Source organism: Colletes latitarsis, chromosome 2 (genome assembly GCF_051014445.1).
Source record: "Colletes latitarsis isolate SP2378_abdomen chromosome 2, iyColLati1, whole genome shotgun sequence".
In the NCBI taxonomy this organism is placed as follows: domain Eukaryota; kingdom Metazoa; phylum Arthropoda; class Insecta; order Hymenoptera; family Colletidae; genus Colletes; species Colletes latitarsis.
The window spans coordinates 17,045,265-17,060,568 of record NC_135135.1 but is presented as its reverse complement, the minus strand read 5'-3'; the positions used below and the strand labels follow the sequence as shown (position 1 = coordinate 17,060,568).

The 15,304-nt window shown below is 39.1% G+C and overlaps 2 protein-coding genes across 4 annotated transcripts in view; one reads left to right on the top strand and one right to left on the bottom strand.

Annotated features, from left to right (window-relative positions):
- The window catches only part of Wdp (Leucine rich repeat protein windpipe), a 29,619-nt gene extending 20,442 nt beyond the window's left edge, over positions 1–9,177 (top strand). The window contains exons 2-3 of one of the 2 annotated variants that reach the window (XM_076783462.1): positions 728–777; positions 4,772–9,177. In XM_076783462.1, the coding sequence (XP_076639577.1) occupies positions 4,789–6,786 (1,998 nt within the window). In that variant the 5' untranslated portion in view covers positions 728–777; positions 4,772–4,788 and the 3' untranslated portion in view covers positions 6,787–9,177. The remainder of the gene's footprint in view (positions 1–727; positions 778–4,771) is intronic. The other variant, XM_076783463.1, reaches the window with a different exon arrangement.
- Positions 9,178–9,955: 778 nt separating this feature from the next.
- Positions 9,956–14,921, bottom strand: LOC143351663 (uncharacterized). 2 transcript variants are annotated; one of them, XM_076783460.1, is made up of 6 exons: positions 14,580–14,921; positions 13,806–14,109; positions 13,246–13,474; positions 12,491–13,086; positions 11,846–12,248; positions 9,956–11,447 (listed from the first exon to the last, which is right to left on the bottom strand). In XM_076783460.1, exons 1-6 carry the CDS (start codon positions 14,766–14,768, stop codon positions 10,826–10,828), a joined length of 2,343 nt encoding a protein of 780 aa, XP_076639575.1. In that variant the 5' UTR covers positions 14,769–14,921; the 3' UTR covers positions 9,956–10,825. The 2 variants fall into 2 exon arrangements, with proteins under 2 accessions (XP_076639575.1, XP_076639576.1); XM_076783461.1 differs by having other exon boundaries at positions 9,956–11,444.
- Between the last annotated feature and the right edge of the window lie 383 nt (positions 14,922–15,304).

Below are 15,304 nucleotides of genomic sequence, written 5' to 3'. Positions count from 1 at the left end.
CCGTAATTCCGCATAATCTTTGACTAAAGTGGGTTACACAGTTATTAAAGAAAAAGGGAAGTACTTTTACCGTGAGTAGTGGCAACGCGTACGGCCAAGTACACGATACGGTTGTGTGAACGTAATTGCGGTGTTCTTTGAACTCGAAAAGAACTGGTAACGGCGACGCATATTACCACAAAATTGATAAATATGAAAGGACGTGGCTGAGCAAGAATCGCGGGAAACTGGCATGCATTCTGCAATCATAATTATCGCGTAATACCTTTTCGTGGTCGTGCACCACGCAGTGACCATTTTCACCTGCACGGTTTTTATAGCATGACTCATACTAATTGAGGCGTATGCATTACGAACTGTTTTCAAATATTTCAAATTTCACAATCGAAGCATTTCCTCCGAGGATGTCACGTGACAGTATTAATATTATCTTATGGATTGTGGATACACGGTTATACATTAAATAAATACTTGTTTTTCTTGATACGATAAAATAACGGATATAGCATTTTATGACCAATTTTATATCGAAATTTTATGGTTTAAAAACACGTGATAACATTTAGGCTAGTATTTCATTCGAAATAAGTTGCATAAGTATAAATATTGTGGACCTTACGAAAATTGTTCGCTTTGACAAAGAAAGATAAAGATAAGTAGTTGATTAAATTTTGTTCCTTTAATATTAAGAACTCCTGCAATATATATTTTTTATACTGTATTTCAGATGCTGTCGAAATTACGGCGCTGCTGAAGCTACGTCTGATCAAACAAGTTGTGAGTATCTCGTTACTGATTTTGTAACTCGTAATATTGTCTAATTGGAATTAGTTTTTTAGATTTCTTGTGTATATACTTTATACTCATACTATACAAGATAATTTTCATTTTTAGATTCTTTCCAACGTAACAACTCTTATGCTTTGGGTCCTCTTCAGAAACATATCTGTACATGTAATGTAATTATAATGTATAACTCAAAGAAAGATAATAACCAATATAGTTACTTCCAAAGTAACCAGGAAAAGCTATTAAATCGTAGTTTTATTATTAAAATGGAATATTGCTACGCTTCAAAGGGTAAAGAAAATATTCGTAAGAAATAAAGGCAAATTGAATGAAATAAAACTCCATTGCGCGAACGGAACAAGAAATTCGAAACTTTCAGCCGGTATTGTATATGCAAATGAAAAGTATCGTATAACACGTTTTCGTTTCACAAGATATGATCACAAATTAACTGCCTCTTATAAAAGAGTTGTAAGAGTTACTACCTCCGCAAAGTTCGCGTTTCGTGACGAGAATCAACTTATTGGTCGTCGAAGGTATTCGAGTCTATAAATGGCCAGATTGTCAGGTGTTCTTTCCTCGCGTCGACAGAACGAGGAATCGTGGATTATCTATTAAAATCTCTCAAACTCATTGGCCATGACCTGCCTCTACCCACGCGACCGAACAAAACACTCCTAGACTGCTTTGCGCAGCACGTAACTACTTAAGTCCTATTAGTTGCGTCTGTTTGCAAATTAGGCGCAGAAGATATCACTAGTGCGTCTGCCAGTGCGTGTACGCATGCATCTGCACGCGTCGTTTGAACATTCGACCCGATGGAATTACTAGACGAGCAACGAACAGATTTCGATAATATGCTTTGCGACAAAGGGCAATGTTAAGAATCTAAATCAACGTTAAAAAATTCTTTCACGATCGTAGTATGTCTCTATACATCCTTAGGAGCAAAAAGTGTAATATCTATTTTGTCCGAAAACGATGGGAAAGTTACGAAAAATGCATTTAAAAAGCCGATTGTATCGTGATTGCAATTTGTTCGATGTAATCCCGCTGTAATTACACTGTGATTTCACTGTAATCGCGTGGTAATTATCGTTTAGTTGTAGCGTAATCATAATCGTAAATCTTTAAAGCGTGCAATAACTGTCTAATTATCGTGTAACTACTGCGCGATAACGATGCAATTACAATGTGATTACACGTAATTGTATCGTAACTTTGTTACAAATTAGATACATTTCTTTTTTAGTTATGTTTAAAAAATAAACATAAAATATCAAATGTAAGAAACAATATTACAAGTTCTGTCATCTATTATACATATTTTCAAATTCAAATTTATTTGGTAACTAAACGAATGCTCATCGAATGATCTGTTGAAACGCGAACTGTTCATAAAACACGAATGTCTGCCTCAAAGTTTCCCATTCTACTAGACAGTGTGTGTACACGTAAAAATTGACACAAACGTGAGAACACGCGATGGTCACTCGCTAGATTATACGCCTAAGAAGTAACGAGAATGTGATTTTTACACACTAATTTGCAACGCTGGAAACGTATTGCGTCATCTAACTTGCGTGCAGCGATATTAGAAACAGATCTAGATTAGTTTATTGTTTGCTGAGCTAGTGCTATTATTACTTATTTCTATTTTAATGTATATTTTATATTCATAAAAGATTAAAATAATTTTATCATTTTCCTATTTGACGTTAACGCCAGGATGTAAAGTTAATAATATACGCGTAGAATGCGAACGAATGTTAAAAAAAGTAGATCGTACACGTAAGTATGTTTTTAATACATCTCCGACTCGGTTCGACGATATTCCGTACGTACTTTTTGTTTGCTTTGAGAGTTCAAAATTAACTGTAGGGTATTTCTGTATCATCGTTAAACGCGTATAAACACTTGAAGAGGGTTTCTTCACTAAACATAGATAAGAATGGTGCTGAAGAGATGCAGTCAATCGTTCTTCTTTATTTTAGTTCATGCGATCATAATGTGTTGTTCCCGAAGGGAGGTATCTATTCAGATACTTACAAAAAAAGTAAAAGGAATAGTTTCTCTAAATTTTAAAATATAAATAGATTTAGGCCAAAACCATTAAAGTGAATATTTATTGTATTGCAGAAACGTTAACTCTTTTATCGAGTCATTTGGGAGTGGAATGAAATTTAACGAATCGAACGATAACAAGAGATGAATCATGAATATCAAAATACGATCCGGAAATAAAACCACGACCAGAGGAAAGTTATGGTAGCAAATCAAAGGTCGATTCGATGATCATCATTTTTATCTATTCCGTGGAATTGTTCGCAAGAACTTTGTACCACTGAATAAAACAATTAATCAAGTAATATACCAACAAAGGAATTCTTTTTCAGTATTTAAATATAAATAAATTTAATAGAATCACAGTCAACAAAAAGTTCTATACGTTCTATAAATAACGAAATTTAAAAACTGGTTCGTTCGACCATTGGTAGATTTAGCGTTAATTGATAGTATTGATTACGCTTGCGTTCCTATCGATAACGGTAATTTTTTATCCGTCAAATGACAGTCAAAGTAACGGGCTGACGGCGATTACGATCGATCGGAAGAGTTCGATGCTCGTCGTGCATTCGCGCGAAAGTTAAGCCGCGAAGACGTTTCTTTCTTTCATCTGTAAAACGCGATGTGTGTATATGGAAATTACTGTCGACGTCACGTAATGTCGGCACCGAGAATGGCATGCAAAATAATGCAAATAACGTGCCGAAAGCAGACGGCTTGCCTCAGCTCTATCTATGTTTAGAACGATTGGGACGCCGGTCGAAAGTGGCATTCAAAGGCACGAAAAAGAGCCATCGCTTCTTCGTCGTTATATTTTCCCCGTTCTTGAGCCTGCTCGACCTCGGATTCTTCGAGGAAGGATCGTTACTTTCGGAGTAGATAGACATTTTATTTTGCCTTCGTTTGGATAAGAGTCGGTCCTGAGTCACGGCTGGGATTTACTTTTCCAACACGAACAATCTATGGCGTTTAAATTAAGATTAAGTTGCCGTTTCACTCGATCCGGTATGTTAATTTTCTATACGTGTCGGATTGCTTTCTAACTTTTTGCGATTGTTCGTTTAATTGAAACTTTCTTCCCTTTCTGATGAGATTCGGTCGCGAGTCGCGACAGGAAGCCACTTTTTAATAAATCTACATACTTGTATCCACAAATATCGACACTTTAGTTTAGATATTAATTATTGGTACTGAATTCTACACTCGTTCTTGCTACAAGGACTGATATCGTTACACAAAATAAATCGCTCGTTATCGCTACTTCATGTTGAAAATCGCCGAGTCAGTGATAATACTGGCACTTGTAACGATAGTTAAGATAACTACATGTTATATCTGTGACTGAAAATTGTACGTAACGTTGTATTTTTTAAACATCGGAACTACTGGAAGCAACATTATAAATTCTAACCCTTCATATTTATAAAATGACCCATGCAAAGTTTTAACGAAACTAACGAAGGTGTAACAATAACAATGAGGAATTTTAAGTATAAATTTAAGCTTACTTTTCTTACAGCAAAAAACTATTAAGTTTACTTATTAACCGTTAATTTTTATACAGGATGTTCGGCCATCCTTGGGAAAAATTTTAATGAGAGTTTCTAGAGGGCAAAATAAATTTGAAATTTTTGAATTTAATTTTTTAATAACTTTTTAACGAACCGTCAATCAAGCAATTGATATTCTTGATTGTCGTCTTATTTTGGCCTCTAGAATCTCCCATTAATATTTTTCCCCGGAGGGACCGAACACCCTATATACTTGTGTTTTTAGATTTATGTTTCCGAAGAAGACGTAACATAGGGTAAAAGAACAACGTTTGTAGCGATTCGATTATAAATATACGATTAAGTCAAATTTTATTCCCATCGACGTAACGTCATTTTAATTCTAATTCGTTTGTCTTTCGCAGGTAAATCAGATCGAAAAATGCAGACAGTGCAATCGGTGCTGTCGTTGCTCCTGATCATCCTGAGTTGCTCAGGATGGACTAACGGGCTCTGCAGCCTGGAGAACGGTACCGTAGCCCGTTGCAACGAGCTCAGGGATATCAAGTACATCGAGACCTACGATCTCGTCACGTTGAAGACTTACGTGCAGGAATCGGTTCTTCGTCCAGGTTCCTTCAACAATCTGACCAGCCTACGGCACTTGGACCTCTCGGGAGGCAACCTAAAACGAATAGAGGCCGGCAGTTTCCGAAAACTGAGCAACCTCAGAAGCCTGAACCTCGCTGAAAATTATATCGGGCACCTGGAATTCGACGTCGCGGACGATTTGCGTCATCTGCACAGTCTGAATCTTCGTAAGAACAATTTTCAGCATCTACCGTCGAGCATAGCTCAATTGAACGCTCTGAAGCACTTGGACGTTCATAATAACCCTCTGCGATGCGACTGCGCGACGCTACAGGCGAGGGATCTGATCGTGGACAAGGGGGTGAAGATCTCGAAGAACACTCTGTGCTCTGGTCCAGGCAACATGAAAGGAACGTCGTTGTTCGAACCGGACGCGACGATCGTTTGCAAGTTCGAGGAAGAGGATCGCGAGATGCAGAGGGATCAGGCTGACGTAGACCCCGAAGAGGAGCTTGGTTCTGGAAACGACAAGCTCGACGACAACCAGGAATACCATTCCATTGAAGTTCCAGATGCGTCCTCGGAGGCTCCAGAGACGGTAGAAATCGAGACACCGTTTTCCGAAACTCCTGAAATCACCACGTCTAGGACCACCACTCAGGAAGTGACGATGTGCTCGTCAGAAAACGATGATTGCTTTGAGAAGGCGATCGACAAAGATGGCGAATTATTCTTCGACTCGGAGGAAAGGAAGGAAACCACGACAACCCCGCGTAAGAAAACATTCAAGGACGCTCTGTTCCATCCGGTGGACGGTTCCGGGGAGGGAGAAGAAGGCTCTGGCGAGGGTTCCGGGACGGACGGGATCTTCGACGACTGGAAGAAGACCGACGAGGTGCTGGAACCGACCGAGTCCGAAGAGGAATTGTCGTCGTTGGGCAATAAGTTCTTAAACACCTTGTTCAACGTGTTTTGGAGCACCACGGAACTTCCGCAAACGAAGAAGGACCTGGATCTGGAAGAGGAACAATTCATCGACGCGTCCGTGACCAAAGAAGCCGAGGAGAAGACCATTGTGCCAAAGAAAATCGATTTAGACGAAACGATGCCACCTGGAGTTGCCGAAACGACCACTGGAGGAAGCACGGTCAGTGCTACCACCGGAGTGGAATTGGTGGATGGCGAATTGAACGATTTGTCGAAAACAGGGGACGTTAAGCTTAGTGACGAGGATGATCTGGCGGAAATGTCTTCGACGAAACAGTCGAAGAAAGGAATGGGCTCTTACGTCGTTCTGGCAGCTCTGTTAGCGATTCTGGCCACCCTCATCGTGTTCGCGGCCTACAAGGGCGACTTCTGCAAAAAGAAGAGGAAACGCGGCGACGTGGAGAACGGCACCGAGCTGAAGGACATGCAGAAAGCGCTTTTGGAAACGGGTAACGCGCTGCAGCCGAAGGTAGCTTCGAACGGAAACGTGGAGAGCGTTCCTCTGGTCGAAGACGCGACCATTTACGAGGATCAAAGAAGATCCAACGAGATCAAGCCGAAATCTCTGAACGGCAGCACCGATTGTATAGACCCAGTGAAACCGCCTAGAAGGACCAACGAGACACCTGTGCACGACATGAGCTCGTACAAAACTGACTCTTTGTCTGCGAGAGCGAGTCCTGTTGATTTGACGGATAACAATAGTCCGATAGCTCCATCGTCGGAAATCAATGTGCCACCTTTGAGTCCAGGTGCCCAGAGAGTGAAGATCACCTTGCAAGACAATCCCGACAGCGTGCCAAAAACGCCTATACTCATTACGAGAACGATGGCTGGTGATAATCTAGTCAAAAAGCCATGAAGTTGATTCCCGCGTAGATCGGACGAAAGACAAGAAACATTTTTGGATCGACCGCAATAATCGAAGACAACACGAACGCGGGATGAGGAACCTGAGATAAACACAAATGAAAGGTCAGCGTGATCGCGTGTTCCAATTCGAAGGATTCATAGTGTCGCCAGTGTTCCTCGAACTATGCGATATAGTGACATATGGGATAAAGTGAGATGTAGAATTATCGTTAAATTTTTATCTTGAACCGAATTGTCTTCGATGGAACGATCACGTTGATAGCTGTTCGACGCGAATTTGTTTAATCGAGAACGTTAGGAGGGACGAGCGATTCCGTGAAACGAGATTGTTTGTACATACTTTCAGATATATATGTATATGTAACATGTTACATAATATATTAAATATTATGTATATATAAACTTCCGTTATTTGTACAAGATTTATGGATGGAAAATATTTGATACATTTTATATACGTGTATACAATATTAGCACACTAGTCAGTTCCCTTAAGGATTTTCCTTATCGTGCAAGCTTGAATGGTATTCAAGTACGTCAAGTTCCATTAGAATCCTCTGAACTCGGAATACATCGTTAATTATAGAATTCGAGCGTAAGTTTAACATTGCTGTAATAATGAAAGTCCACGTATTAACGTTACAGTTGCTTGTTTTTAATGTTTCAGTGTTGATAGAACGTTAGAATTTTAAATGCCGTATAACTCTGATAATATGCAAATGTTTCGTTATTTGCTAGAGTATCAGCGAACGAATTTTATCCTTGACGAGCGAATCGGAACCATTCCCACCACTGGTTGCTTTATCGATTTCTGGAACAGAGTTGCTACCCGAATAATCGAACGGCGGAATCGATTCGCGTTCAGTTATCCGGGCGATAGCGTACTATGCAGAGATCGTAAGTTGCCAACGAATCAAATTTGCAGTATCGCCTTTATCTACACGAACTGTCATTGTTAGCTAACATTAGAAGGGATATCGAAACAGGTGAGGGGGGGAGGGAGATTTATGGAGGGAATTAGGCGAAACGTATATCACATCCTTTGCAAATTCTCTTATTCTCCTTATTTGTAGATTTTTTCGTAGGACAATAATAGTCGAAAATAAATTCTGCCAAAGGCAGTTAATGGGTTTAAATAGCAGAAAAAATAACGCGTACCTCCCCAAAATTTTAGATTTGTATGTAATTTTTACTGTGATTTATGAATGTTGTCCCTGAACTTTTTGATTAGACCTTGTATTAAATCTTTGTGCCGAATACAAAAAAAAAAAAAACAGGAATTTGATTTCTGCTAGCGGAACTTACTACTTAGTAACTAGTTGAAAAATTAATTTATACAATGTTTCTACCGTATAAATTCACAATAAGCATTCCAAATCAATCGTATCATCCTGTCCAATGGTCGTTGTCATCGATCGTATTTTTCATCGCGCTGTAAATCTTTCGTAAAGGTGACGTAATCGATTGCGCTCGTAATTAAGTATTGGAATAAACTATTAAGAATTATCGTTACTGTATCCTAGATCCTTCTTGAGATAAAATATATAGCGTTCGCGTGAAAATTTCCAACGTTTCGAACTTGTCTTTAACGATATACACAATCTTAGATAAAAAAAATACAGCAATAGATATTCTTAAATTACGATTAATCTGCTTATTGCAATAAATGTTACAAATATTGACGTTGAACGTTGTTCAAGGATTTGTTGAGACGTATTCAAAGCGATGGGAATATTTTTAAAAATTGAGACACGAAACGTACGAAACACGGGTTCGAATTGTTCTGTTACATATTTTTCTTCGAAGTTAAATATGTTTCTTAGAACGAAAAATGGAAATACGTGGGTGTAGAAATGTCTTTAAGAGTAATTCTTTGCAAATTACTCTTCTGATTTTTGTGACGAATATTCCCATCGTTTTCGTTACATTTGATTCTTTGCGGCAAAAGGTATGCTTCCTCGAACCAAATGCGTGAAACGTGAAGGCATCGACGATTAAAATATTAAAACAAGGCGGACATCCCTCGTAAGAAAATTCTTCCAAAGAAGATGTGTGCGTTTCTGTGCATCATTTATTGCATCATAGATTGTCCATTAAACGCGCAAAGACTTCGTAAAAGCGTTTCGTTTAATTGGCAACAAGAAGAGTTATCTCATCGATATCACGATTATCACTGAAACGCTAAAAAGAGTGATCTTTGATCCTTCATGATATCATCGGAACGTCGTCATTATTGTCGCCATTTTATTTGTTCCACAATATGTTGACTGTGCGACGTTTACGAAAGCGGAAACGCAGTCAACATAATTGTATGAATATATTTTTCAAGCGTTTATAATTTTAACCTTGAATGCGAAATAAAATATAAATATTTATCTGACGAACGTTTACCTCGAATACTATTTACCGACCCTATTTAAATATTAACACGTTTAGACAGCTTTTTGGGTGGCGAAATATTATTTATTTTCATTGGTAGTGGCAATGAAAGTAAATGGGTATTCTTTATATTCTGGTCGAGTTTTATTTATCATCAACACCACCAGGTCAGTGGACTCGTACAAAAGTTTCTATTCGGTACAATTTTCCCTTATAAATTTATAAACTATTCTACATTATCTACTGGAAGGAAGATGAATGGTGACGTCTCTTTTATATGCAATATTTTTACATTCAGTATCAATAAACTAAAGAGACAGGAGGAATCGATATTCCTTGTACCTTCTCGTTTTATTCTGCCAAACAGTTATTAAATCGAACGGACTAGGGAAAAATCGGAAGAGATGCAGCGTGAATCAAGTCGATCAACCGGTTCCTTACTTCTTCACGTATCCCACCGCGAACTACGGAAGTGTGGACACGACTTAGGACATCTATCAAAGAGAGGGATCCATCGCAGACAGGTGCGCGTTGCCACGCACTCACCTGCGGTCGAATGTATCTTTCCATTCGATCAAACCACCAGAGGACGGTTGCTGACCATTAGGATGAGCTACATGACCGGTCACGTGCTTCTTACAACCAAGAAGCGATAACCGTAGTGAGAAACAAGATAGCCAGTAAAAAAGAAGCAACTGATTTATAATTGCTTGGCAGAGTAGAGAGATTCGTTCACTATGGCATTAGAATTAGAATAAATAAAACCATTTGGGAATTTTTGGTTTTAATGCGTTGCTCTTGAAATAAAAGCAAAGTATACCACATTTGAAATCGCGTTAAGAAACGACATTAAAATTACTATAAATTGTAGATTTTAGTATGAAAGTAAATCTAGTTTCAACTTTGTCGCGCGACAACGTCGAAAGTAATCTAGGAGAGACAGGTAATTATGAGTCACACTTAGAACGAAAGGCGCTGTGTCATAATAATTTCACAGATAACACGTATTTCCAATAAATATGTAAGGTTACTTGGTAATGATATATTATTTTGTACTTACACCTAGTATTTGTTTGACGGTGTTGACTGTTATTTAAGAAATTAACACGTTTTGGACGACTTATTATCATTCACTTCGGTTCATGTATCGCGGTAAACGATACATTGATACGATCAGGTATATAATTGTGTTCAGCGCGAAACTGTTGTTAATCGTTACGGGTTGGCGTGAAATTACTGTAATTTTATACTTCTATGACTTTGTTTTTATCAGGTTTCAATCTTGTTTAAAATTTCCTTTTCGCAAAGAATAATCAAACAATAAAGTGAAATCACTTCCACAGCACGTGACGTGTAATGAGGAGTAGTAAGTTTTGTTGAGCGTTCAAACATATTCACAGAGTTTTTAATTTTGTTAAAATATTCTAAGATCGATACATTTCTGACTCTTTCGGAAATTTTCAGAGTACAATTTTCTCTCATATCTTAAGAAACGATTACTAAGCAACCATTAGCACGGCGTTACTCGCGATCAAGAGTTTTTTGGAAGGATTTTCGGTCGCGAGTACTTCAGAAATATCAAAATGTAACACTTCTTTATTTCACAAGAATCCATCGTGGGAATCATTCTTCCCATGACTTATGGGCTGTTACGAGTCTGGATCCGTGGGCTCTCTGTAGCCGCTTTTAGGTTCCCTACGAAGTTCCCTGATAACGATCGATCTAGACGAATGGACGTGTGGTATGTCGGAATCTTCGTCGTCGGACGAGTGTCCATCGTAAACCATGCGTCTTCTTCTTTTTTTCTTCGCGCTTGGTGTCTGTGGTCTGGATTGAAGTCTTCCGGTTCCAGAGTCTATGGAATCGCTCATCACGCTGTGCCTTCTAGGCCTCCGTGCCACGTAAGATCTGGAATTTGTTTGACTAGCACTCTGTGATAAATCGGTCTCGACATTACCAGCGGAGGCGTTCCTTTCCCTCCTAATTCTCTCTATTCGACGTTCTTCTCTTCTGAGTAAATCGTCCTCGCTGAGAATTTTCGTCCTCAGTCTCTTCGTCCTTCTCTGTTTGGTCCTTATATTATCCGCGGAACCCATGACACGTATAGACGTCGTCTCTACAGAAATTTCATCCAAATTGTCCAGAGAACGAACCATTCGTGGCATCTGCATAGCTTCCTCGTAACTGGGTGGGCCAACTAACTCGAGAGGGTGGATTCTGGGTTCCGAAGTCCGTTCTACGCGTTCCTCTTGTCGCACAACGTGATTTCTACTGAACAATCATCAATCGAACGCTTTTATTTCGAAGAAGAATTTGAATTGGAAACGATTCCAAAGATTCTTTATAGATTGATTTGGAATTTATTTAATAACGATAAAGTAGATTCCGTAGTTATTCTCTGTAGGTAATATTGTATACTGGGAAATATTTAATCGTTAATATATTTTCAATAATATATGCAAATCAGATTTCGCGTTAAAAAATGCCAAGTGTCATTTTGTATACAACTTTTTTTGTTACTGAAATGGTAGAAAAGAAAATTAGTTAATCAACTGATTTTCATATCGATGTTCTACCACAGTCGCACTTTTAAAAATTCATTAAAATCAAAAACAGATCATTCGATTGCTGCTTCAGTTTAAGTAAACAATCGAAATATAGATTCGTACCTTCTTTGTCTTATCAGTCTCAATGTTTCTAGATGTTGCCTCTGTTCTATAGCCCTTCTCTTGGCTCTCATCATGTGTCTGATGGAGACAAAACTTCCAAATAAAACGATAATCGTTAGAACAGTGATCATAACGAATCCCCAAGTCTTGTCTTTGCTGTAGTACAAGGATCCGTTCCACGCATCGAAACAAGCTATTTCCCACGAGTAACCGGACACATTCACCGGACTCTGGCAAATTAAACTCGATTCCGATGTCTTAGCTGGCGATTCCGTCAAATAGTTGAACAGGTCGAACAATTCTTTGCAGTCGCAAAGCCACGGATTATCTCCCAGCTTGATGGTGTTCAAATCTGGATTGTTTCGAAATATTTCTGGATTCAAAGCCCCCGTCAAACGGTTTCCTAAAAATGTTCACATCAAGGTCTTGATAAATGCTCTTTCAATGACTTCGAAGTAACTTAAACTAATATGTAACTAGTTTCTATGGCCAACTGGTTACGCTTACAAACCAGTGTCTGATATCGTTTCACTTGTCTTAGTTTTTAGATTTACCGTTTGAAATCTGGGTTCATTCGATGTTCTATTTACCGAGCACTCGTAAATCAGTGTGCATAATCTATCGATAGTTAATTAAACGTCGTACCTGATAAGTCGATCCTTATGAGTTGCGGCAAATGAAGGAAGGTGTCGTTGTCCAATCCCACCAATCTGTTCCGTTTCAGGTCCAGATTCTTCAGCGTTGTAGATGAGAGAGTGGGTGGTATTCTTTCCAATTGATTGTCACTCAGGATGATGCTCCTTATCTTTGGCATGTTCGTCAGAAAGTTGTTGCTCAGCTTGCTAATTTGATTCGACGACATGTCCAGAGACGAGGCCGACGACGTAAGATTTGGAAACTCGTATACGTTGTTGTAAGAGAGATTTAGCATCTTCAGCTCTAAGTTTTCGTGAAACGCCAACGGATCAATCGTTTCCAAGTTGTTAGCCGACAGGTCCAGCACTTGGAGCTTCACCAAACCTTCGAAAGTGCTGGCGTTCAGATGTTCCAGGCCGTTCGCGTTTAAGTATAGGAAACCGAGTTCCCTGTTTTTAGCAAAAATACGATCAGGCAACAATCGTATCGTGTTACGAGCTAATCGAGCGTGAGTCAACGACGGGAATCCATGGAGACCCGGTCTATCCAAATTGCAATTCGATACGTCGAACTTTTTCAACTTTAAATGGTTGAGTGTCTCGTGCCTGAAAGCAAAACGCAAATTCACATCAATTTTACTCTTTAACGCGAAATAAGTAAAGAAACGTTTTTGCAATTTTACGGTATTAGAACACTATTTGTTCCAATAAAATAGTAAATAAGTAGTAAATTAACACTTCGTATATTGTATATCGTTTGGTTACCTGGTGCTATAGACTAACGTGGGATTGTTGGACAGTCGAAGCTCTTCAAGCTCTGGAAATCCGATGAAAGTATCGGGACTTAAGTAATTCAAAAGGCAGTCGGACATATCGAGCCACCGTAGTTTTGGACTCCATGCTTTCTGAATGAATTTCAAAGGGTTTCCTACCAAGCTTAGCGTAGTTAATGCTGGCAGACCGTCCAGAGATGTATTACTAAGTTCTCGTATTCCTGTCGAACGAAAGCATAATAAAAATATTACACACGTTGAGTCAACAAAAGTAGAGTCACCATATGACAAGTCGGACATTCTTTGGGATAACATTTTTGGTTTTTACGAAATCCAATGTAATCCGCGACGTCTGAGTCATCGAATGAGACACTTTGTCTGTATTTCTAATCGATAAAAATAATAATTTACAATTAAATTCTTTTACTAAATAAAAATGAATTTTTCGAGGAACTCTTTAATCACAAAACGAAACGCGACAGAGAGGAATAAAAATCGAGCGTTAATTGTGGATAAATTTTCCGGATGTATTTTAATTGTATATCGCCATACCGCAATGACCAGCATCCAGAGCTTCAAGTCCATTGTTTACTAAACCGACTAAATCGAGTAACGGATTTTTGGACAGATAGAGAATCCTCAAAGACGGCAGTTGGTCCAGAGAACTAATCTTGACGGTCTCGTGTATTTCGTTACCGCTCAAATCCAATCTCCGCAGGCTCCTCAAGTGACTAATGTCGTCGGGCAATGAACTCAGCTTGTTCCTCGCCAGATTCAGGTACTGCAGATCTATCAGTCGATTAATATCACTCGTGATGTGCGTCAACAGATTGTTCGATAAATTTAATTGTTCCACCTGAAATGCGATTAAGAAATAGCTCGTTTATGTATTTCGCGACAAAGACGAATACAAATCTTAGATTCGCTTGTTTAAAAGATCGATTAGTGGATTCAAATTGCAAATGGAAGATAATTTAAAACGAATGAAAAAAATACGTATTCGTTTCAAACTCAGTTTCACGAAGGCCTCGTTAACCAGCGATTCGAGGAACATTAGAACGTGTACGGACGCTAATTTTTTTCCGTTCCACAAATGATAATTACAGAAGTGTATTGCAACATTCTCGGCTAGCGAAGTTATCTGTTAGATATTGGTGTCTTTCTTCGCCGGTACATTTATACAGGTGACTCAGTTCTAGTCACAATTTCAGTAATCAACGCGATAAAGTACAGAAAACGTCTGCAAAGCTGGCCATTTGCATTAAACTGGCACACGAGGGGAAATTCGTTAACACGCTCGGAAAACTATGATCGTGGTTTACTCACCACGTCGCTGATATTTTCGGGGAACGTTTCCAAGGCTTGCGTCGCGCACATGACAGTTCTCGGCTGTTGGGTTAAGTGGCAGGAGCATCTCGCGGGACAAACACTTTGGCAGACCGCGACAGAGAGTATTCCCAAGAACGTGGCTGCCAAAGAAATCGACGCACAGCCGGTCGTTATCCGTTTCTCCATGTTCTCTGCTATCAGACACGATCGCGTCGAGTTCCATGGAAATCACATTTTCATCCAACAGCGAACGCTAGTCCATTTCAACGGAGACACCGTGAATTGTTCTCGGTCGACATTGTATCATCTTCACCGATGAATTTCGTAATTAATAACGATTTCGAGCTTAATAAACGACGTCTGTACGGCGAGGATCGATGAATAGCCTAACCACAGTGCTTGGAACCGTCCTGAAAACTACCGAGTACTTATCTTTGATAAGTAACGTGGGATATGCCGCACGATATCTCCGTAAGATAACTCGAGCGCGCGGCGAGGTGTCGAGAACATTATTCCCCGCTGTGAACGAAAAAATTGAATAGATATACAATAGAAAGAAATGCACCTGTGAACTATTTAAAACTCGTCCGTGAAGTTTAAAACGCGTTCGAGGGGGCAGTCTCGTACTTTGAATCGGAAATTGAGGATCGTTTCTAATTCTCTTTGGTGCTAAAAAAGAATTGGAACTAAATTTTCGGAATGAAAATTTATAGAAATCTTAT